The 24177-nt window shown below is 43.3% G+C and overlaps 1 protein-coding gene across 1 annotated transcript in view; it reads left to right on the top strand.

Annotated features, from left to right (window-relative positions):
• Positions 1-10610: 10610 nt before the first annotated feature.
• The window catches only part of slit2 (slit homolog 2 (Drosophila)), a 413897-nt gene continuing 400330 nt past the window's right edge, over positions 10611-24177 (top strand). Inside the window, 3 exon segments of the mRNA XM_055638334.1 lie at positions 10611-11788; positions 13700-13771; positions 16454-16525. Coding sequence (XP_055494309.1) covers positions 11595-11788; positions 13700-13771; positions 16454-16525 — 338 coding nt within the window. The 5' untranslated portion in view covers positions 10611-11594.

Below are 24177 nucleotides of genomic sequence, written 5' to 3'. Positions count from 1 at the left end.
TGTTAAGAGCAGTGCCTGGCAATAATGCAGTATCTTTCTTAATGTGCCATCATTGGTTTGATGGGGGCAAGGATAGGATAACGTGTCCGTGACATACAAATTAAGATGCCTTTCATTCTTGAAACACTCAACACTTCACCCTTATTCTAGCATATACATTATTATTAACAAACATTTGGGAGATGGAGAAACAAGGAACAACAGATGCTGGTTTACAAAAAAAGTGCTGGAGTAACTCGGTGGATCAGGCAGCTTCTCTGGAAGAACATGTATAGTTGATGTTTTGGGTCAGGACCCTTCTTCGATTCTGAAACATCGAAACAGCTGCCTGATCTGAAACATCACCTATCCATGTCCTCCAGAGATGCTGCCAGACCTGCTGAATTACTCCAGTACTTTGTGCTTTTTTTAATATACTTTTGGGAGAGTGGAGGAATATTCTGCCATCTGATCCATGCTATTTCTCAGTCGAGCAATCCCATCAGCCCTCCCCACCTCCCTTATATTTCCCTGTAGCCAATTCTCTCTCATGTGCCCATTAACTTACCTTAGTTGCCTTTAACCCACTCTAGGGGTAATATACCGATAACCTGCCAGCTCATCTCTGGGATGTGGGAAAAATCCAGAGCTCCCAGCGGAAACCCACACAATTACAGGAATAATTTGTAAACTCCACACAGATGGCATGCAGGTCAAGTTCCAACTGGAGCTATGAGGCTGCAGCGTTAATTGCATGTGTCGCTGTGCTCCCCAGTCTTGCATCTATTTGTTTTAGTTAGTGTGGATGGTCAGACTCCATTCAATTGCATTGTGTGAATTGACGTGTTATTTTATCTATTTTGACATTGGATTTTATTTATCACATCTTACAGGGAAATGGGAAACCCAGCGTCAATTATCATGCACTGGGAGAAAGCATCTGACAATTGCTTGAGCCTATAGATGGTACAAGAGCCAGCCACTGAGCCCAACAAATGAGAAATACTGAATATAGGCACAAATTGCTGGAGTAACTCAGTGGGTCAGGCAGCATCTATGAAGAAAAGGAATACGTGACGTTTCGGGTCGAGACCCTTCATCAGACTGAGACTCAGAAAATATTTGTATCCCTTCATTATCACCTCCTCCACACTCAACAATGGACCATTGTGGGCTCCTTAACCATCAATGCCAGCTTTGATCTGTTCTGTACTATTTCATACCTCTAGTTTCCCTCTCCCCTGTCTGAAGAAGGGTTTCGGCCCAAAGCGTCACCTATTCCTTTTCTCCAGAGATGCTGCCTGACCCACTGAGTTATTCCAGCATTTTGTGTCTATCTTCGGTGTAAACCAACATCTGCAGTTCCTTTCTACACAATGAGAAACGCCTTTGGTTTAATTCCCAGAATTTGCTATGTTAGCTGATCTCAAATATGGCAATAGTGGTTAAACATAACTAATTTTATCATTTTTGTCCACCATTTCACACAAGCCGGGGCACAAATTATGTGTATGTGTGTGTGGGTCTCAGTTACTAAATGTAGTGCATGTGCTAGACTGTAGAAAGCCCACAAATGATTGGTTGTCTTGCGGTATAGTAACATATTTGTAATGTTTAAAAAAAGTGTACTCTGGTGGAAACTCCTGGTAGATTATTGGGGCATCTCTCCATGACAAGATGGAATCAGGCAAATAATGATGCTGAGTTGCAGCACGATTTAAGGCCTTCTAACAATAGCTACAGATTTTTCAACGCTAAAGGATTTCTCAAGCTACTGGGGCCATCACATTATTGGCATGTATTAAATGAATCATGATGGTTTACATTACAAAACTGTCAAATTATAAATTAAATTTATTTACATTAAATAAATTAAAATAATTGCCATCTGAATAACATACCACAACCCTAAAGATAAAACAAATGCACATCAACTACATTTTAGTCGCTTATCAACATTTTGTAGTTGTGCCCGTATAAGTATATATTCTCAAAAGCCGAAGCATGCAAAGACACCGGCAGAAATGAAAGGCAGATACTGGAGTTACTGAAAACCAATTAGAAAGACATGGTTAAAATAAAAGATGGCTTCATACAGCCAATGGCATTTCCAATTACAGCCTCTGGCTGTGAAGCTGTATTTATGCTGATTTTGCAGTTTATCTGATTAGCTTTTTAATTGTAGATGATGATGGATTTTCTTCCCATCTGAAAAAAGGTCTTGACCTAAAATGTCATCCATCCCTTTTCTCCCACAGGTGCTGCCTTATCTGGTGAATTCCTCCAGCACCTTATTTTTTGCTCAGGCTTCCAGTATTTGTAGACTCGTGTGTATGACCAATCTGTTATATTTACATTGGTTTATTATTGTCATGTCTACTGAGATACAGTGCAAAACTTTGTTTTTTTGTCCTTTTCAGGTAGATCAAACCATACATGAGTTCAATCATACCAGACGTGAGCACAACAGGTAGTGCCCAAAGAGAAAAGAAACGGCTGCAGAATATAGTTTCAGCTACAGACATTGTGTCGATTTTATAAACCAGGGCTGCAGCAAAGTAAATTGTAAGATCGGGAATACATCCTTAGCACATGAGAGGTCCGTTCATGAGTCCAATAACAGCAGGGAACAAGCTGTTCTTGAAACTGATTGCACATCTTTGAAGCTTTTGTATTATGTGTCCAATGGGAGAGGGGAGAAGAGGCATTGACTGGGGTGTAAATTGTCCTTGATCACGCTACCTGCTTTCCCCAGGCAGCGTGAAGTATAAATGGAGTGGATGAGTGGGAGGTTGGTTTGTGTGATGTACTGTGCTGCATTCACACTTCTGCAAATTCTTGCAGTCTTATTGTAAGCTCATAAAATTTGAGCTGCACAGTGGCTTGGCTGTTGGAGCTGCTACCTCACAGCGCCAGATTTACGGGTTCACTCATGACCTTGGATGCTGTCTGTGTGTATCCAATGCATGTTTTCCGCTGTGACTGTGTGGGTTTCCTCCAGGTGTTCTGGTTTCCTCCCACATCCCAAAACGTGCAAGATAGTAGCGTAACTGGCCTCTGCAAATTGGAGGGAGTGGATGCAAAGGTGGGATAACATAGAACTAGTATGAAAGGGTAATCGATGGTCGGTGTTTACTTGGTGGATTGAAGGGCTTGTTCACAGAATTATGAGATTTGCGTGTTGAGTCAGAATCACATCTGTGTAACAATAATCCAGCTGGTCTCACACATTGTATCTTGAAAATTGTTTCCTTTTAAGTCACGAGTCAAGAGTGGTAGCAAAATGCTGGAGAAACTCAGTGGATCAGGCAGCATCTCTGAAGAACATGAACAGGCGACATTTTAGGATGGAGCCCTTCTTCAGATTGTAATGAAAGCTGGAAGTTAGTGGGGCAGGACAAAGCCTAACAAAGCTTTGTCCCACATTACTATCAATCTGAGGAATGATCACAACCCAAAATGTTGCCTATCCATGTTCTCCAGAGATGCTGCCTGGCCCAAGGAGTTATTTCAGCCCTTTATGTCTTTTTATAAACCAGCATCTGCAGTTTTTTTCAGTTCCGATAATGCAACAATTACATTCTTACACGCAGCAGCTTAACAGGCCCGTAAACACAATGCGCACAGTTAATATATAATAATTTAAATTATAATTCATTTACTTTCAATGTTTCTTCAATTCCCTATTGAATGCTATGATTTAATCGATCTCCACAACCGACTTGGATGTTTTAAAGGCTATCAAGGGCCTTTAAAAAAATCCAAGTGCCACACGTGAGGCTGCTAAACAAAATGAGAGCCTATGCTATTAGAGGGAAGATACTAGCATGGATAGAGTGTGTGGTCATACACTTTGCTAGTAGACATAAAGACAAACTATTTTCTAAATGGGGAGATGATTGCGAAATCGGAGAAGTAAAGGGACTTGGGATGCTGGTGCAGGATTCCCAAATTAATTTGCATGTTGAATCGGTAGTAAGGAAGGCAAATGTAATGTTAGCATTCATTTTCAAGAGGACTAGAATATCAAAGCGTCTGGTCAGACAGCATTTGGAGTATTTTGAGCAGTTTTGGGACATATCTGAGGAGGGATGTGTTGGTGTTGGAAAAGATTCAGAGAAGGTTTATGAGAATGCTCCCAGAAATTATTAGATGAACGTTTGAGAGTTCTGCACATCTACTCACCGGAGTTTAGAAGGATGAGGGGGGATTTATTGAAACCTACCAAATAATTAAAGGTCTGGATAGAGTGAATGTGGAGAGATGTTCCCGCTGGTACACAAAATTGCTGGAGAAACTCAGCGGGTGCAGCAGCATCTATGGAGCGAAGGAAATAGGCGACGTTTCCGCTAGTGGGGGAATCTAGGACCAGAGGCCATATCCTCAGAATAAAAGGACATACTTTCAGAAAGGAGATGAAGGGGAATTTTGTTCATCAGAGGGTGGCAAATCTGTGGAATTCATTGCCGTGGATGGCTGTGGAGCCCATCATTGGATATTTAAAAAATGGTGCTTGATAGGTTCTTCATTAGTAATGTTGTCAAAGGTTACAGGGAGAAGGAAGGAGAATAGGGTTGAGAGAGAAAGAAACATTAGCCATGATTGAATGGTGGTGTAGGCTCGATGGGTTGAATGGCCTAATTCTGCTCCTGAACAACCAAACATGGCAGTATTTAGCGTAACTACTACTGCACAAAAATATTTCCCACTTGTCACTTCTCGTTCTTTTGTCAAGTACCTTTATTCTATCACCTCTGTTTTGTGACCCTTCCACCAATGCAGATAGATTCTCTCTATGTCTTTTGTCTAACATGCCCCCCAAATTTTTAAATACGTTCCCTTTCAACTTTGTCTGGTCCAAGGGGATCAATTCCAGTCTATTTGTAGAATCAAAGCCCTTCTTTTCTGGAATCGTCCCAATAAGATCTTCTATACTCTCTACAAAGCATTTACATCTTCCTAAAGGTATGGCACAACAAATTTGATACTCCATTTGTATCTGAATTTTATTAAGATGACTTTCGTACTCATTATCTTCAATACAGGTTTTAACTATTTTCTCAATCAGTGTTCCACGTTCTAAGAACTATGCATGTAATACGACCAGATCTCTCAGAATTGTGCCCCCTAATTTATAATGCCTCTTCTCATTCTCCATACTGATGTGACATGTGACAGTAATTGATATTATGTTTCATTTACACTAATCTAACTATTCCATCTGTCTTTCTATATCTTCTGCAGATTTAATGCTGTATGTCCAAGTGTTTCACCAACTGCAAAGTTGACAATTGTACCCAATATTGGTATTGGTTTATTATTATCACATGTACTGAGATACGGTGATTTTTTTTTGTTTATGCGCTATCCAGTCAAATCATACTATACAGAACATGAATACAATCAAGCAATATACATGTGGTCCAAAGAGAAATAAATGCCAGTGCAGAATATGGTGTTAGTTACAGAGAAAGTGCAAATAAAAATGTGTAAGGCCTGCCATGAGGTAGGTTGGGAGATTGGGATACATCCTATCTTATGGGACGAATATTCAGTAGTCTAATAACAGCAGGGAAGAAACTATTCCTAAATCTTGTGTTACGTGCTTTCAAAATGTTGTGCCTTCTGCCCGACAGGAGAGGGGAGAAGAGGGAATGACTGGAGTGAAATGGTCCTTGATTATGTTAGCTACTTTCCCGGAGCAGAGTGAAATATAGATGGAGTTGATCGGGGAGGTTGGTTTGGTATGATGGACTGGGCTACATCTACATCACTGAATCCCAGTCTTGGGCTGAACTGTTGCCAAACGGAAATGTGATGCATTCTATTAAGATGATTTTTAAGGTGCACTGTAGAAACAGAGCGGAGGTGCAGAACCTGGTGGACTGGTGCTCACGAAACAACGTGTCCCTAAACACCTCTAAGACCAAGGAGCTGATTATCAACTTCAGGAGGACACATAATGGGGAATACCCTCCAATCTCTATCTACGGGGACAGTGTGGAGAGAGTGGCCAGCTTTAGGTTTCTGGGCACTCACATCTCAGACGACCTCACATGGTCCACCAACACCGCTGCACTTGTCAAGAAGGCACAGCAACGACTGTTCTTCCTGAGAACATTGAAAAAGACTGGTCTGCCCCAACAGCTGCTGAGAACCTTCTACCGCTGCACCACAGAGAGCATACTAATGTATGGCATCTCTGTGTGGTATCTCAGTTGCACGGAGGCGGAGAGGAGAGCTCTTCAGCTCGTTGTCCACAGAGCGCAGAAGATAATTGGGACAGAGCTACCAGCCTTGGAGGGCATCTACTATGCACGGTGCCTCAGGAAGGCCGTCAGCATCCACAAAGACTCCTCACCTCCTTGTTCGAACTTCTACCTTCCGGCAGACGTTACAAGGCCTTCTACGCCCGCACCTCCAGACTCATGAACAGCTTCATCCCCAGAGCTATAGCTGCTTTGAACCAGCCATGCTGAGTGCCCCCACCCCCATGAACTGTCTCCGTCGGATGTCCGAAGGGTCCCGATCCGAAACTCCACCTATTTATTTCCTCCAGAGATGCTGCCTGACCCACTGAGTCAAGAGCGGAACTCGCTCTCAAAACATGGAGTGGACTGGGGGACATCATTTTTTGGCGGTCACACGCGCATGCGCACACTCACACGCACGCGAGGCTTCGGAGGCTCAATCCAGCGCTAAATGCAGCTCAACTCTGCCTGTCTCACCGGGTTAACTACAGCGGTGTCTGGACTGACGAGATAGCAGCGCTGCTTCTCAGCGCTGGCTATAATTCCCGCAGTTCAAGGAAGGGCTGTAGGCTCACCTGGGTGGAACAGGCAGAGTTGAGCTGGGTTCAGTGCTGCTTCACTGTGCTGGCTATGGGCCTGAGGGTACAGCTCCCGTCTGACTCCCGGGGGGGGGGGGGGGGGGGGGGTGGGGGGGGGGGGGGGGGGGGGGTGTGTGTGTCAAATAATTAGCTCATTTGGCATGCTAACATTGAGGGAGAATTTTTTATCTGGACACCATGTTGCTAAGCTCTCTGTCTCCTTCCTGTACTCCGTCTTATCATTGTTCAAGAATGTGGAAATTAGTTTAGATGGGATTATGGTGATGAAGGCAAAGTCAGAGTCAATAGATAGGAGTCTAACATAAGTGGCCTGACACAGATGTTCCAGCAATGAGTGTAGGGCCAGGTAGATGCCATTTACAATGGACCAGTTGCAGTGGTAGGCGAATGGCAGTGGACCAATGGTGTCTGGAATGCTGGAGTGGACCATGTCACAAGGAATAGGAGTAGACTTAGGCCATGTGGCCCATCATGTCTATTCCACCATTCAATCATGGCTGATCTATCTCTCCCAGCTAACCCCATTCTCCTGCCTTCTCCCCATAACCCCTGACATCCTGTACTAAGCACCATCACCAGGCTCTGGAAGCACTTCTTGATGTTGGATGTCGGAGCCACAGGATTGTAGTCATTAAGCGTTTCTGTGGCGCTGTGATGACAGTGGTCTTCTTAAAGCAGGCGGGAACTTCGGAAAGGAATAGTGAGAGGTTACAGATATCCGTGAATACTCCTGCCAGCTGATCCACATGGGTCTTGAGGATGTGGGCAGGGACTCCAATTGGGCCAGTTGCTTTCCACGGACTCACTCTCAGGGAAGGCAGGTCTTGTATCTGCAACGTGACGGTGAGTACAGGCGCAACCGAGGTTGTTGGGCGAATTTCGTTCGTCCACCGACCTTTTTAAAGCGTGCATAGAATGTATTAATCTCATCGGGGTTGGGTATGTTGTTGCCAACAATGCTGCCTGACTTCGTGTTGTAGCCAGTTATGGCACGCAGGCTTTGCCACAATAGACAGGCATCCACGTTGTTGCCTCGGGACTCTGGTTTGGTCTGGAATTCCCTCTTGGTATCCTTGATGGCTGTGCAAAGATCGTAAAAAAATATTTTTATGATCTTTTTCGTACCGCTCAGGTGACTTGACTGCAGCCTTGGGCTTCACATAGGAATGGATCTAGATGTTTATTTCTTTGACATAAGTGCAAGTCATTGATAATTATGAATTAAAATATTCCACTGAGACTCTGGGAAATCCACTGTATACTTATCTCTAGTCCAACAAACAGATTTTCATATCTTCTGTTACTTAGTTGATTTTATATATCCATGCTGCTATAACTCACTCTACCGTTTTGACTTTAATCTGGATTCAGCATTTTATCAAATAGTTTGAAAGAAAATTAGCAATTTTATTTCCCTGACTGAACCTCTGTGTTACCGTCCTCGTTACCAAATTTAAACCATTCTATATTTCGCTGAGACAAGGAGATTAGCCAGGCACAATTTTTCAGATGTTTCTGGGGATTTATTTCAATATTTTAAATAAGCTTAATGTTAAATCACTGGGACTGTCAAATTCTGAAAACGACTGCCCCGTTAGCTTCCACTGCACAACCATTCCAAACCCCACCCCACTGATCAGTGAATTCCTTACCACGACACATAAAGGTTCATAAATCTTTGTTTTGATGAATTGGACTTTTGCAGCAATGTTCTCCAGCCATTTAAAATGACTTCACAAATCCATCACACGATTGACACCGCCTTAGTTTGGTCTGCGGACTTACGTTTTAAGCCATGGTTAGTTTCTTTAAGTTCTGAAATGGAATAACTTTTGATACTGAATTAGAATACACTTACTGAATGAGATGCTGTCCAGCTCTTCTATTTGATACTTAAAACAGGTCTTCATTATCAACAGGGGGGAACACTGGACATTCTTGGTCAGTTTATTACACCTTTACGTTTTACGGTGGGGTTTTTTTGACAGCCAAGTGCTTTAAATGTCATTTATGGCATTGTAGCAATGATAGGCATCGATTTGATAAAAAGGTTAAACCTGTTTTTTTTTGTTTGCAAACACACAGCGGTTAATTACATGACAAGACATCACCATGTCACTTACGCTCAACACCGCCCTTGGAAAAAGGACGAGGCAAGTTGCCTGTGGCTCCAGTTTGCAAACAAAAGAATGGGTTGTCACAATTAATTCATTTATTTGGGGAACGCATCTGAGCAGAATGAGAATCGAGCAGCGTCCCAGCGTAGCATGCAGCTACATCTAAGAAAGCACGAGATTGCATTGGGCTGCGAAACTATTTTGCTGATAATCTCAACTAAAAGTGTTTCAGAAACATGCCAGGAATAGAGTGAACTGTCGTCCACACCTAAAATAGGCACAAAATGCTGGAGTAACTCAGCGGGACAGGCAGACGGGAGAGAGAGACTAGAGATATGTGGACGGGTAAGGTGTGAAAACGACAGATCAAAGCATACAATGGTTAATGAAATGTAGAATGGATCATAGCTGAGGGGAAGTTGACAAGGAGACAAACAATCTGAAATTAATCAGGAGGACAGTGAAACTAGTCGGAGAACTAGGGTGGGGGAGGACGGAGAGAAAGGGGAAGCAAGGGCGACTTAAAGTTAGAGAAATCAATATTCATACCGAATAAAGGAATATGTGACATTCCTGGTGTAGACCCTTCCCCAGACTATCCCTGCCGTTGAATAGATGCATGACCGAGCATCTCAGCGGGACAGGCAGCATCTCCGGAGAGAAGGAACGGGTGACGTTTCGGGTCGAGACCCTTCTTCAGGCTGGGTTGCACGCTGCTACTTTGAAGCATGTGGTCCACACCTAGTTGACTTTTTGTTAAAATACATTTATGTTTGAGAGGTACACCTGTTTTAGCAGTTATGTAATGGGGGGGGGGGGGGGGGGGGGGGGGGGGGGGGGGGGGGAGGGGGGGGTGAGAGAGCATGGCAGAGAAGGATAAAGGAGCTTACACTCCAGCGGTATGAATATTGATTTCTCCAACTTCAATTAACCCTGGTTTTCTCTCTCGCTCCATCCCTCCCCCTTCCTAGTTCTCCGACCAGTCTGACTGTCCCTTTGATTATATTGTATCTCTGATGATAAACACAAAAAGCTGGAGCAACTCAGCGGGACAGGCAGCTTCTCTGGAGAGGAATGGGTGACGTTTCAGATCGAGACCCTTCTTCAGAAGACGTTACCCATTCCTTCTCTCCAGAGATGCTGCCTGTCCCGTTGAGTTACTCCAGCTTTTTGTGTCTATCTTCGGTTTAACCCAGCATCTGCAGTACCTTCCTACATGTAGTATCTCTTGTTTGCTTTCTTGTCGCCTTCTACTAGCTAACAATGGTCTATTCTACATTTTACTTGATCCGCATCTCTTTTGATCTCTTACAATTCCCTATCACCGTAACTCCCTTTCCCCTGACGCACAGCCAGGAGAAGGGTCTCGACTCGAAACGTCCACCATTCCTTCCCTCCAGAGATGCTGCCTGTCCCGCTGAGTTACTCCAGCATTTAGCGTCTATCTTCAGGATAAAGGATAAGCCAGTGGACTCCCCCGTGGTTAAGGAGCGCTCATTCGCTGCCCCCATTCACTCCCCTGGACCGGGACCGGGACCGGGACCTCTCTCCATTCACTCCATTGTTGCGTCTCCGCTGTATGCAGATGAGCCGGCGGGCTGGAGCCAATGGGGTGGCGAGCGGGGGGTGGGGGGCGGAGCCCGGCGGTCGGGTACATTAGCGCGGTTCCCGAGCACGGCGAGGGCTGCAACCTTGTGAGTGTGGATGGGCGGCGGCAGCGAGGAAGCAGCGGCTGCAGCTCCCAGCTCTCAGCTCTCTCACTCTCTCACCCAGCATGTGACAGCACCCGGCTGCTCTGCTACTTCTGATCCTCGCTTTTAACACCCGGAGGGTCAAAACCTAAAAAGTCAACCTACGGCCGCGACCTGATGCAACTAGGAATAGGTGCTTGACTGAGAGTGCAGCAAGCACTCACAACATTGAGCACAACATTGGTCTCACTGCCCACCTACGTTCAGGTGTACAGGGCAAAGCGAAGAGATTTCTAAAGAAAGCAAATTTTGTTTTCAATCAGCTTCCTGGAAAGGCAGACAGAAAGAAACACAAAAAGAACTTGTTTGTTGTACTTGAGACCCGGACTTAAAAGAAGAATCAGAACAGGCTATCAGGACTTTAAGCATTTTGGTGATAGCCAAGATTTGGTGTGCTTTAACTAGGGCGAGTGTGATCTTCCTCCCACCCCAAACCCTCGCTGATCCTCATGACTGTCAGTGACAGCTTGATGGATGCTTGAAAGGAAATCAATATCTGGCGTTGTATGCGGCGCCGTCTGTTGGATCATCTCGCCTGTTGTGGTCGAACGATCCGAAGCTATTCGGTGACAAGATAATTCATTTGGTTTGGCTGCATTCGTTCACAACCCGGAGCCTCCTACGGCGGTGATAGAAAAGGCGCTGTTGATACGTGTTATTGTCTGGGAACTGGTCTCGGTGAGTTTGCAGGCATTGTTGCAACCGCTGTTCTGCAAATCTCCGCACAACCAAAGCACTGGGGCAGAAAGAAAAAGAAAGTTGGGAGAAGAGGAGGTCGGTGGCGCTCGGAAATAGGATCTTGAAAAGAACCATTCGCATCTCATTCATCTTCGGCTTACGTTTTTAAACGTTCCGTGTGCGTGTGTTTTATTTTAACTCGAACTTCACCCACTCTCGATGGCAGTGATGAGTGGGTTTAGATTTTGGAGGATTTTCTTGCGGTTTCTCCTTGTGATCGGGACGAGCACTTGGGAAGAAGTTGCTGGGCAAGTTTGCCCGAATCGCTGTACCTGTGCCGGGACGGCGGTGGATTGCCACGGGCTGGGGCTGCGTTCTGTTCCCAAAAGCATTCCCAGGAATACCGAGAGGCTGTAAGTATAACCCCCTCTGGCAGCAACCGTTCCTAGTCTTTAATCTTGCATTTATACACGCTGTACAAGCGGCGAGTAACAGTCACTTCTGGATTTCGCCCCTCGTTGACCCAGTGCACAATGCTGTGGCGCTTCCCCTGCAGATTAGCTGCGGTGCACGGGTGGTTATGTCTGTGCCTTTCACCATATAAAGCAGACTCGGCTCACTTAACGCAAGAGATTATAGGAAGCACCCCGCACGGGTCAATGTAGCCGGCGAGTTTAAACATTTGTGTATGCGTCTGGGTTTAAGCGCTTCATTTTTTTGATTCGCACGGGAGTATAAATATTGTCATTATACGGTGTCGGGTTTAGACACCCGCAAGGAGCAGCTTCGAACCTGCCAGTCTGATAGTTTGCAACACCAGAGAACCGGGACGATAATGAATTGGTCTGTTTGATCCACCATCCAACACCTGGGGGATGTGTGGAATAAGAGCCAATTGCAATGCCTTTGAACAGAGACTTATTACTTGCTAACCGTCACGCTCGGTAGAATAAATTAGCAGCCGGGAAACATTTTGATCATTTTCCCTTTATTACACATCTGGCTGAAATAATCACCCGAAACGGGGCAGTTTTAATTGACACGTTTACAGTTCCTTGGAGACGATGAAGTCGTTTCGCGGCCATCCCAACTTGTCCAGCGATTTATTTTTGCATGTTGGATCGAAACCCCTTATCGGGGCTGGTTTCTAAAATAAAATATATATTTGCAGCAGATTGCAGAAGGAAGAACGCGGCCCATGGTCACAGTCCTCTGCACTAGCAGGGCAGCTCCATGCAGCCCATTCCCCGTACTCTCCCACCCCCCTGTCACTGCCAAGCGGGGAGTTCACTCGGATCGCACAGCGCCCGTTTTAAGCGGAATGCCCTGTGTGCTAGTCTGCGCGTCCTGTGCAAGTCCCTGAGATGGTTTGAAAGAATTGTGCGCTTATTGAGCTTAGTTAGCGAGTGCATAAGTGGTCTCAGATGCTTGAAGGGATTACATTTCAAGGGTTTGCTGTGCTGTCAAAGACTACATTTGAACGCAGCAGACAACCGCACACTTTTCTATGAATACTGATTTTTATTTTTCGGTTTGGTTGTTTTTGAAGCCCTTGATGACAAGTGAGGGTTTTCTGCATTTCCTGTTTCCCATATGCCGCTTGCTTTCAATAAAGCATCAACAGTCCCCCTCCCAGCCCAATAAAGTTTCCCCTATAAAATAATTCTAATCTCATAAACGTTCAGAATGCAGCGAATGCCAACTCCCTGTGACGGCGGGAGGGCAGTTTACAGGCGAGAATATTTTCCTTTCACTTGTGAAGAATCAGACATGTTTATATTAGCAGTGCTCGCCAGTCGATAATGATCAGATTAATAAGCACCTCCAGCCACATGTTTTCCACGTTCTGCAACTTGCGCCAAGCCATTCATCTCTGTCCGCCTTCTTGCCCGAAACGTGCATCCTGGACCGCTGCCTGCCCTCTTGGCCCGGCTAAATGACAGCCAGTGATAGCAAAAGCGCGTGAGAAGCGCAGGTCACAGTGCAGATTTTCTTCCCCGCTGCGAATTATGCTGCAATCGTTATTTATGATATATTTTAAAAATAAAATGTATGCAGAGACAAAAAGGATAACATTACCTGCCGGGCCAATAATTTCAACACTCTATTTCGGATGGGTGCGCGGTTTTTGTGGCGTGGGCAGGCACGTCCTGGTTTTATCAGTGTTCTCGACAAACCGAAAAATAGCTCAGTGTCGCCGAGTGAAATATCAATAACTGGGCCCTGATCTGGCCTTTGGTGTGCACCATTGGTTACGCTTCAGCTCGTGTCGTGTTGTCTCTCCCTGTTTTATTGTCAGCCACTTTGATATTGTTTCTTTTCAGGGATTTGAATGGGAACAACATCACAAGAATCACCAAATCGGCCTTTTCAGGATTAAGACATATGCGAGTTCTGTAAGTCTAGATCTTTCTTTTTGCACGATTTGATTACATTGCTGCTGCTGCTTCTTGCTTCCAACTGTTCAATTTCTGCCATCAGTGTTTGTGTTATTTTTTGTAAATTGCATCTTGTTGTTTAATACAACTTTTACCAGTCGCTTGTGAATGAAGTGCAGGAGCGCGGTGTTGTTGGAATTAGTACAAGGCCGAGTCAGCGACGGCTATTTCCCACAGCATTGGACCCTAACATATTTACCCCCTGAGTGCTGCACAATGCCCTCCATAATGTTTGGGACAAAGACCCATAATTAATTTGCCTCTGTACTTCACAATTTGAGATTTGTAATAGAAAAAAAAATCACATGTGGTTAAAGTGCACATCAGATTTTAATAAAGGCCATTTTTATGCATTTTGGTTTCACCATGTAGAAATTACAGCAGTGTTTATACATAGTCTCCCCTATTTCAGGGCACCATAATGTTTGGGACACAGCAATGTCATGTGAATGAAAGTAGTCATGTTTAGTATTTTGTAGCATATCCTTTGCATGTAATGACTGCTTGAAGTCTGCGATTCGTGGATATCACCAGTTCTCTGATGGTGCTCTGCCAGGCCTGTATTACAGCCATCTTTAGTTTATGCTTGTTTTGGGGGCTAGTCCCCTTCAGTTTTCTCTTCAGAAGAGGCATGGGTTCGGATTGGGTGATTGATATGGCCACTCAAGAATTGACCATTTTTTATCTTTGGAAAAACCTCCTTTGTTGCTTTAGCAGTATGTTTGGGATCATTGTCTTGCTGTAGAATGAACTGCCGGCCAATGAGTTTTGAGGCATTTGTTTGAACTTGAGCACATAGGATGTGTCTATACACTTCAAAATTCATTATGCTACCACCATCAGCAGGTGTAACATCAATTAAGATAAATGAACCAATACCTTCAGCAGTTATACATGCCCAGGCCATAACACCCCCCACCACCGTGTTTTAGAGATGAGGTGGTATGCTTTCGATCTTGGGCAGTTCCTTCTGTCCTCCATGTTTTGCTCTTGCCATCACTCTGATATATGTTAATCTTTGTCCAGAACTGTGGTTGCTCTGTTAAGTATTTCTTGGCCAACTGTAACCCAGCCATCCTATTTTTGTGGTTAACCAGTGGTTTGCATCTTGCAATCTTGCCTCTGTATTTCTGTTTGTGAAGTCTTCTGCAGACAGTGGTCATTGACAAATCCACAACTCATTCCTGAAGTGTGTTTCTGATCTGACGGACAGGTGTTTGGGGTTTTTCTTTTATTATAGAGATAATTCTTCTGTCATCAGCTGTGGAGGTCTTCCTTGGCCTGCCAGTCCCTTTGTGGTTAGTAAACTCACCAGTGCTCTATTTCTTCCTATTGATGTTTCAAACTGTTGATTTTAGGTAAGCCTAACGTTTGGCTGATGTCTCAAACAGTTTTATTCTTGTTTCTCAGTCTCACAATGGCTTATTTGACTTTGTTCCTCATGTTGATAAACAGCAATAAAAGTTTCCACATGTGATGGAAAGACTGGAGGAAAGACTAGTGGCTGAGAGCTCTCTTATGTTATGTATCCCAAACATTATGGTGCCTTGAAATGGGAGAGACAATGTATAAACACAGCTGTAATTTCTACATGGTGAAACCAAATAGTTTAAAAATACCCTTTAACAAAATCTGACAATGTGCAGTTTAACCAAATGTTTATTTTTAATTACAAATCTCAAATTGTGGAGTACAGAGGCAAATAAGTAAATGGTGGGTCTTTGTCCCAAACATTATGGAAGGCACTATGTCATGCAACAAATCTTGCTACAGGAAAGCCTGATTCAGTTGCATGCTGTTTTGATGATTTAATATTAATGTGACAGTACACTTGGCAAGCTCAACTGGCCCACAATGAGCCTATCTATTAACTTGTTTTTGTTGCAGTGGTTAGTTGTAATGGATAATAGAATGCACCAGCTTTAGAGAAGCAGGATAACAAAAATACCACTCGGCAGAGCTTCTGAGACACAGCCAGTATTCAAATGCTGGCAGTCTCAAAGATCTAAACAATAGTCCTGCTTAAATCAGAAATGTTAATGTCCCTTTTTTTTTGTTAGCGCATTCACATATTTGAACATGAGCGGGTAGGTACAACAACTTCCTAATTTGCCACTGGTCACGTGAAATCTCTTAAACATTACAGTAGATGATCTATGTAATTTCTATTACTCAAAGTATTGGTGAGCTTGACATTCCAGAGCACACTAAACACAAACGCTCCTAATGCAGCCTGTCTGCTTTCCAGCTCCTGTAACTTCAAAGTTCACTTTGTGATAAATGCTTTGGTTTCATTTTTTTTTTTACATCTTTTGGTTTTGTCCTCGAACCCAAACTCCTCAGCATGTTTCTGGGAATGTTTTTAAAAATGTTTTATTGCTGAAGGGACTCCCCCCCCCCCCCCCCCCCCCCCCCCCCCCCCCCCCCCCCCCCCCTGGATGGGTTTCAGGTGTCAGTGGCAGGCAGAACAAATTGGATGTGAAATCTCAAACTCCAGTACGTTATGCTGTGAAAAAAGACAAGCCAGCCCACAGTCTGCTGCTAATGTTTGAAATGCACTCATTCGAGGTGTTAATGGCTGTCTACTTGTTTGTTGCATTAAGATGCCATGGCTTCAATTTTCTGTCATCTGCTTCACAGACAGCTCATGGAAAACCAAGTAACTACTATTGAACGGGGAGCTTTTCAGGATCTAAAGGAGCTGGAGAGACTGTAAGTATTGTCAGTAACTGAACTTCAGTGCAACTTCCCAGTGAACTAAGAACTCTAATGTAGCCATTTGTATCACCACTTCAGGAAGTGAAAACAATATTTCACATTTATGTTCTTCATTTCGCTTTGGTACTAGATTCCTCCAGTATCAATAATGTTGCAATATTATTAGAATTGAGCCATATTGTCATAAAGGGTAAATTAAATGTGAAATATTTGAATTTAATGTTTAAATTTTTTTCAGTAATTAGCTGTTTATAAAGACTTAAAATAGAATTTCAAAGATGCACTGTTTGTGCTTTTATGACTGACTTTTCATCAATTTTATGCACATGCATACTGTGCAGTTTTTAACGAAATCAATATTAATTTGTATATATGCAGCACTTGGCTTGATGGCCATACAGGTGCAATGCTCCAGCATGTCCTCTCAAAATCTACTTTCCTCTTCCATTTCATGTGCTTTGATCACCTGTCCTATTCCTAGCTCTGTACATTTTTTTTCATCTGATGGGTCACTTCACAAGAGTTTTAGGAAGATTTACTATGTTGCAATTGTTGTATAAAAATGTTGTTGGCATCGTGAATAGAAAAATTAAATTTGTACAATGGTTGATACTGTGCACTTTCTCAGACTAAATCTTAAGGGAACTACTTGTCATGATATAATTTGTATGCCAAATCACACGATGGAAATATCCAGAATTAATACTACATTGCTCTTTAAATCTATGTCAAAATATTGCAGTAGATCCCATGGGATGTTACTCTTGCAGTTCGGGGAATAGATTATTATATTAGCATTACTTATAATATTTACTTTCTTGAGGCTCTTGAGCACCGTATTTGTCAATGCATTGGGCAGGGGATCAAAAGGGAGCAACAAAAAGAGGTTAATGGAGGAAATGCCACTACTTGAGACCTAAGCATCTTGGATAAGGGCACCAAGCTAACCACTGCATGAATGTAAGTGAGTTGATTATCTGGGACCATTCAAGGCAGGGATTGAGGCATCAAGGTGTAAGGACTGACTGTTGATATTTCTTGGTGTGCATTTGCCTGCTTTAAACCAGTTTATTCCAACTACATTATTTTGCTGTCTTATTTCTAATCAGGGTATAATTATCTAATTTAAGCACATTTTGTTTATTGTCATTTTTTTCGTTTTGTCTAGGTGTATTTTGCTTTAGTTTGAGCTTGAGGACACTATCAACCCAAGTCTCAGGGCAGTCACTCAATTTTACTGATGCATTTCCCTCATTTAGCCCCTTTTGGGATATCAATACGGTTTTATTTGTCACATTGCACATAACGATATTTACAAAGGTTATCATCAGTGCACGTATGTTGGTAGAGATTTGCTCCAGTTCAGGTGTATTTACAAAATTTAGCTCCAGTCCAAGACTTTGATTTCCTGAGCCTGGGTCTAAATATATTTACCCAATTTGGCTACAGACTAGTTGTCATTACCCAGCTGGACATGGAATTGGGAGTATTATCACAGTGTTTCCTTGCACAGGGGGGGTTTATGTTGGTAAGAATACTGGGTATGTGAAGGAGTATAAGGCTGTGAATGAACGTGATACTGTCAATGAAGAAGGGTGTCAGCACGGCTGCAACTGATGATCTTCCAGGGATGTGTAGACATAAGTAGAGAGGTGGACATTTTCTTTATGTTTGTGACTTGGAGAATATTTTATGTGCAAATTATGAGGTAATATTTTAAATGCACAAACTTGTTGCAACTGGGAATAGGCTTACAATATTTCTCAGCTGTTGAATGTATGGTGAGATTCAATGGTGAACACTCAGCACGGAATAAAGGCATAGTCTCTAGCATTTTTTTTTACAATTATGAGCTCACGGTATGCCTCAATGAAGTATGTTCGTAGTATAATGACTGATGTAAGGCGCAGACAATTTGCTCACACCAAGGTTCCACAAACAGCATTATTGTAATAATCAAACATTTTCTAATTGAAATTTGCTGAGGGATAAGTCCTCGGTAGGACAGTGTCTGAAATTCTTCACAAGGTTTGCAATGAAACATGGAGAGGATTTCTGTGGGAGGTCTCCTTTCATGGAAATTATGTCAATGGCTGTGCCCGTTCTGTCTGATTTTGCACTGACTGTTTAATGGAAGCCTTGTAGAAGTTCCAAATATTTCCTGTGTGAAGCATATGTATAACACTGGTTGTGATCAATGAAAACATGTGAAAAGTTGCAGTGAAAAGTAGACACTGGAACTGCAGATGCTGGAATCTTGAGCAAAGTACACAATACAATACAATACCGTTTATTTGTCATTTGAACCTCACATGAAGTTCAAACGAAATTTGGTTTCTGCAGTCATACAAGAAAAGAACCAAGACACACCAACACAATTTACACAAACATCCATCACAGTGAATCTCCCCCTCACTGCGATGGAAGGCAAAGTCTTGTCTCTCCCCTGCTCTCCATTCCTCTCCCGAAGTCAAAGTCAAAGCCCCCGGCGGGCGCTAGCAAGTCCCACGGCCACTTAAAGCCGTGCCGGGCGATGTAAGGCCCTGCCCCGGGTCTTGATCTTGGAGCCCCCGGCGGGCGCTAGCAAGTCCGCTGCCATTTAAAGCCGCGCTGGGCGATTTATGGCCCCGCTCCAGGTCACTCTCAACCCCGCAATTCGAGCAGGAGAAGTCGCCATTGCCGGTGCCCCGCAAAGCGGTCTCCCACTGGGGACCCAAGAGCTCCCGGTGTCACCATCCACCGGAGTCGGGTCGCAGCAGCGTGCCACCACAGCTCTCCACGTTCCGAAGCCGGCCAGCTCCACGATGGTAGGTCCGCAGCTCCGCAGGCTCCGTGACTTGAGCTGTCGTTCCGGTTGGAGGCCGCTCCATGGTGCTAGGCCCCAACGGCAACGGAGACCCGACAGGGAAAAGTTCGGGTCCCCGTACAGGGAAGGGATCTAAAAGTTTCCCCCTGTTCTGCTATGTTCAACCTCATTCTTCCACTCCATTCCCAGTCCCCCACAGCAGGTTGCTGTGCAGACATTAGCCCTATTTAGAAACTCATCTTTCTTGTATCGAATTATAGCTTTACCAATGCAGTTTATCAGGGTGTTTCCAGCAGCAAGGTTTGTTACCCAAACTATGGAACGTGATCAAACCAAACTGAATTTTATTTTGTACAAACAATTAATATGTTGTTAGTTAGGTGATTTCCTAGTTACCATTGGTATTTCTAGTTATTAAAGAATATTAAATCAGTATGTCAAATGTGTTGAGAAAATATATCAGAAGATATTAAAAACAAAGAACTTGTTTCATCCCTCTTGAACTGCTCAATAATTACAGTTCATCTAATAACATACTTTTGCTTATCCTTTTTGTAAGACTACACAGAATGAAAACTGAAAACTGAAATGTTACTTGCTGTTCATAACCTCAGCTGAAGCTTGATTCAAGCTCGTGTAGTACAGATGAGGTTTGACATATGCATGTTCCTGTCAGAAATGGATGTGTCTTCATTCATAGCACCTTGGGAAACTCCAGCATACTAATTGTCTCCCCTGAACCAGAACCCACCATCCCATGTGAATGCACCGAATATTAGCTTAGAAATACAATTACCTCTAAGAGTGGTGTTTTCTATTGGTGTTCAATGACTAGTTTGCTTCACATTGGCTGCCTTAATAGTTGACAGTGATCTATAGCCGGCAGGGGCTGGCCATCGTGCGAGAGATCAGGCTTCACTTCAGCTGTGGAATGTGATTCAGCGCCGAGCCCCCTCTAGGTCAGTCACAGCTGTCAGCCCCAAAGCAAATATTTCATATTTGTTAGGAATAAGCTGCGGAAATTCCCATTGTTAGTGGCTGTCAAGTCAACCTGACGTGAAGACTTTGTTATCTGACAAGCAATTTATCTTTAAGTGCCTGTGGAATCTGCAAGAATGTTCCCTTGAAGTTTGTATTAACCTGTAAATGAATTTCCTGTCATATTCCTTTCCCTTCACTTTGAGAAAGAAACAAATTGAAATTTGCTTTCCAGAGATGCTTTGTAAAGACAGGCAGGGCTTGGTTCACTTGCCTGCAAAGCCAGCACGAAAAATGGGGGAAATGTTCCCACCACTCCTTTACAGAGCAGATTCCCTGACCTTGACTGTGACATCAAGAGTAGGGTGCAGAGAGCAGGCTAGACAGTTCCCCACAGGAGGGAGGGAACCTCTGAGGCAAGTCAACTCTTGTTAGCAGTCACTGCAAAGTGGATGAAGAGAATTATTGTGTTTACTTCAGAAATGAAGAATAGTCATCTTGTCAATTGTCATCAACCTTCATCATCACCAGCAGTCACTCGAAACAAGTGTGAGTGTCCTCTCCTCTCTATAGGGTCGTCTACTTGTGGGTCTGCAGATGTGTGATCCGTGATCCACACACCTTGGTGCAACGTGGGCAGTGGAGACTGACGGTGGTTGGCAGTCGTCGAGTCCCCTTCTCTCTTTCCTTACAGTGATGTCGCTTTGTCTCTGACACGCCATTGTTCCAATTCGTGACGTGCTGCTCTTTCCTGCATGGATTTCCTCCAGGAGCGCCTGTCCAGTACAATGTGCTCCTTACCAGTCACGTTAAAGCAATGATATATTCTGATTCTATTTTGGAGACAGAGTGAGGGAGCAAACAGCATCTCAGCAGTTCATCTATCTTTTTTTAATCTGACATAGAATATAGAATTGTGCAGCACAGGAACAGGCCCTCTGGCCATAATGTCTGTGCTGAGCATGATGCCAAGACCACCTATATCCATCTATAGAGCAATACAAATTTAAATCCTTCGAGCTGGCTATTGTGCAGTGATCAGAAAGTAGGCCTAGTTTATTCTTTGGCACTGGGTTGAAAATGGGGTGCAGTTCTGTTGTCAACTTTGGCAATATATTTAAGTTCATTTACGGCAAAGAGAAGTGGGATCAAAATGGGAAGCTGGCAGGATGATGAGGAGCGTGGGAGAGTGGCAGGTCACTGCATGATAATACAATAAAAGAAAGAATGCAATAAAAGTATCATGGGACTGGAATGTATCAGATCTGTAATGTTACGGTGTTGCTCAATTGATGAAAACAAGAGTATGACTCTGTGTTCAACTGGCCAATAGTCAATCTGGGCCAGAATAATTTTGTTCAACCCTGCTCTGTTACCTTGGATTGCTTCTGTGTATATACAGTAATGAATTTCCTTTTGAATTCTCCCCTGTGCATCCCCCATGCTATCACAGCAGATTATTTAATAGGACATCAAAAGAGAAAGTCATCTGAGGCAACTTCATTTATTTACATGTCTTTTTTTTCACTGAAATATCATTCAGGATGCACCTAGTCTTTTGCAACTTTAATTTTCTAAAAGCAGTTTTAATTGTTCTTCACCCACCCCACATCTTGTTGTTTTGGAACCATGTTTTGAGTGCATTTTCATAGAATCATACAGCACTCTAAACTATAGTCCACCGAGTTCATGCTGACCATCAGTTACCCATCAACACTAATCCCATTTACCATGGATCCATAGCCTTCGATGATTTAGCAATTCAAGTGCTTGTCTGAATACTTATTGCATGCTGTGAGAATACCTTGGCTCCACAATCTACTCGGGCTGTGTTTAAGATTCCAGCTTCCCTCTTGTTGAAAGAAGCGAAAAAAATCCTCCTCCTGTGCCCTTGGAAATATCATCCACCTTGTCCTGAATGTTTACCCCCCCGAGAAGCTGACATCTCTGTTATGGGGAACCGCTTTCTACTGTCTGTACTCTCATAATTTTAATATCCCAATTAGGTCACCTTTACCATCCTCCCCCACTCCAAGAAAAACATAGCCTGTTGGTTCTTCCTCATTAATGAAATTATCCATCGTAGACAACATTCTGGAGAATCTCCTTTATACATTCTCTACTGGAATCATATCCTTCCTATGGTGCGTTAACCAGGGCAGTGTACAGTTCTCCAAGTGTTGCCTAAACGATGTTTTAGAAAGCCGTGTCATTCTTTCTGCTGATATATTCTATGCCCTGGCTAATGAAGCCAAGTAGCCCATGTTCCTTTTCCACTACCTTATCTATTAGAGCTGCCACCATCAGGGATCGTTGGATTTGTACAACAAGGTCTCTCTGTTCCTTTTCTTCAGTGCTCTCTAGAGGTCCACGATTCATTATGTATGTCCTACCCTCATTAGTTCTTCCAAAGTGCATCACCTCACATTTATCAGAATTAATTACTATGAAGCACAGACAGAAGCTGAAATCTCGTACCACTGCTGCTTTGCTGCATGTATGCGTCTATCTAGTTTACCTTGATAAATGTGCTCATTCTGTATATCGGAGCCAAGCATGAATTGTGTCACCTAACGTTCATGCAAATGTTTAACAGCAGGGATCCTAGGAAGGCATAAAAGAATGGAGAGACTAATAACTGTAGATGCTGGAATCTTGAGCAGAACACAAAGTGCTGGAGTAACTCAGCGTATCGAGCAGCACCTGTGGAGGGAACAGACAGGTGACGTTTCCGATCAGCACACTTCTTCAGACTGATTGTAGTAGGGGAGTAAAAGCCGCAAAAGAGCGGTGGGGTGTGGGACAAAGTCTGGCAAGTGATAGGTAGATCATTGCAGGAGAGCTAAGTAGAAGTAATAAGAGGGGGTCTCACAGAATTCTCATTAGAAAGATAACTTCTTCAAAGTAGTTATACATGGAAGAGATTTTTCAGTGGAGGGAATGCATGGAATTGCAGCCTGAATGCAGGTTTATTCCAAAGTCCGATCAGTGGAATGAGGTAAAGGCAAACAGGACTTCCCTTGGGTATTAGAAAACTGCGGTTAATTTTTCCCCATGTGATACAACAGCAAACGAAGGATGGAAAGAACCTGTTGTCAGTGTTCTTTCCTTATTTTCTGTTGCATAGCCTCCATGCTTCCAGTAAGGTGCAACTCCTTTATTGGAAGGCTTGTCACCTTTAGTTCTGTCTTCAGTGCCATCAGAGTTGTTGGCAAGGATTCACATCCCAGAGCCTACCTGCACCGTGCAGTGGTTTTGCAGCAAGTTGCAGAAGGTTATATCATGCTAGATGTGTAGTTAATCAAATAATTAAATGCACAAAATTTATCAAAACATAAAAATTAGACGCAAATAATAATTTAATATTTAAAGTATTCATCTCTGTTTGGAGGTATTCCGTGAGGTCCATCAAATGATCTTGTGACTCCAGCTACCTAATCCAGTCAAAACAGCTTTTGTCCCCTTATCTCTTGTACCTTTGCTATTAACACCAACTATTTCAAATTCAATGGGGAAATAATACGCTCATGTTTATTTTGGGCTTCCTGTGGGTTTCCTTCTGGATACATGCAGCAAGCCCCGGAAAACTGATCTTTAATTCTCGGGACAACCCATAAGACGCTTTCTTAGTTAAAGAAAGAAGCTTGGCAAGGAAATGCAACAATAGGGGCCCAGGGACGAGGAGTCAAATGTTGACGGATACGCAAGTAAATAAAACAGAATGCGTGTCCTGAGAAACCAGAAATTAATTTGATCTGACATCAATTTTAAAAAGCACTCAGTAGTGTCTTGTCTGTTAATCTGCTGCGTGTCTACTTGTTTCTGGTTATAATAGACCTTGAATTATTTATTTCAGAGCTTT

The sequence above is a fragment of the Leucoraja erinacea genome, chromosome 1 (assembly GCF_028641065.1).
Source record: "Leucoraja erinacea ecotype New England chromosome 1, Leri_hhj_1, whole genome shotgun sequence".
Lineage (NCBI taxonomy): Eukaryota > Metazoa > Chordata > Chondrichthyes > Rajiformes > Rajidae > Leucoraja > Leucoraja erinaceus.
Note: the sequence above shows the minus strand (reverse complement) of the source record. Positions and strands in the feature narration are given on the sequence as shown.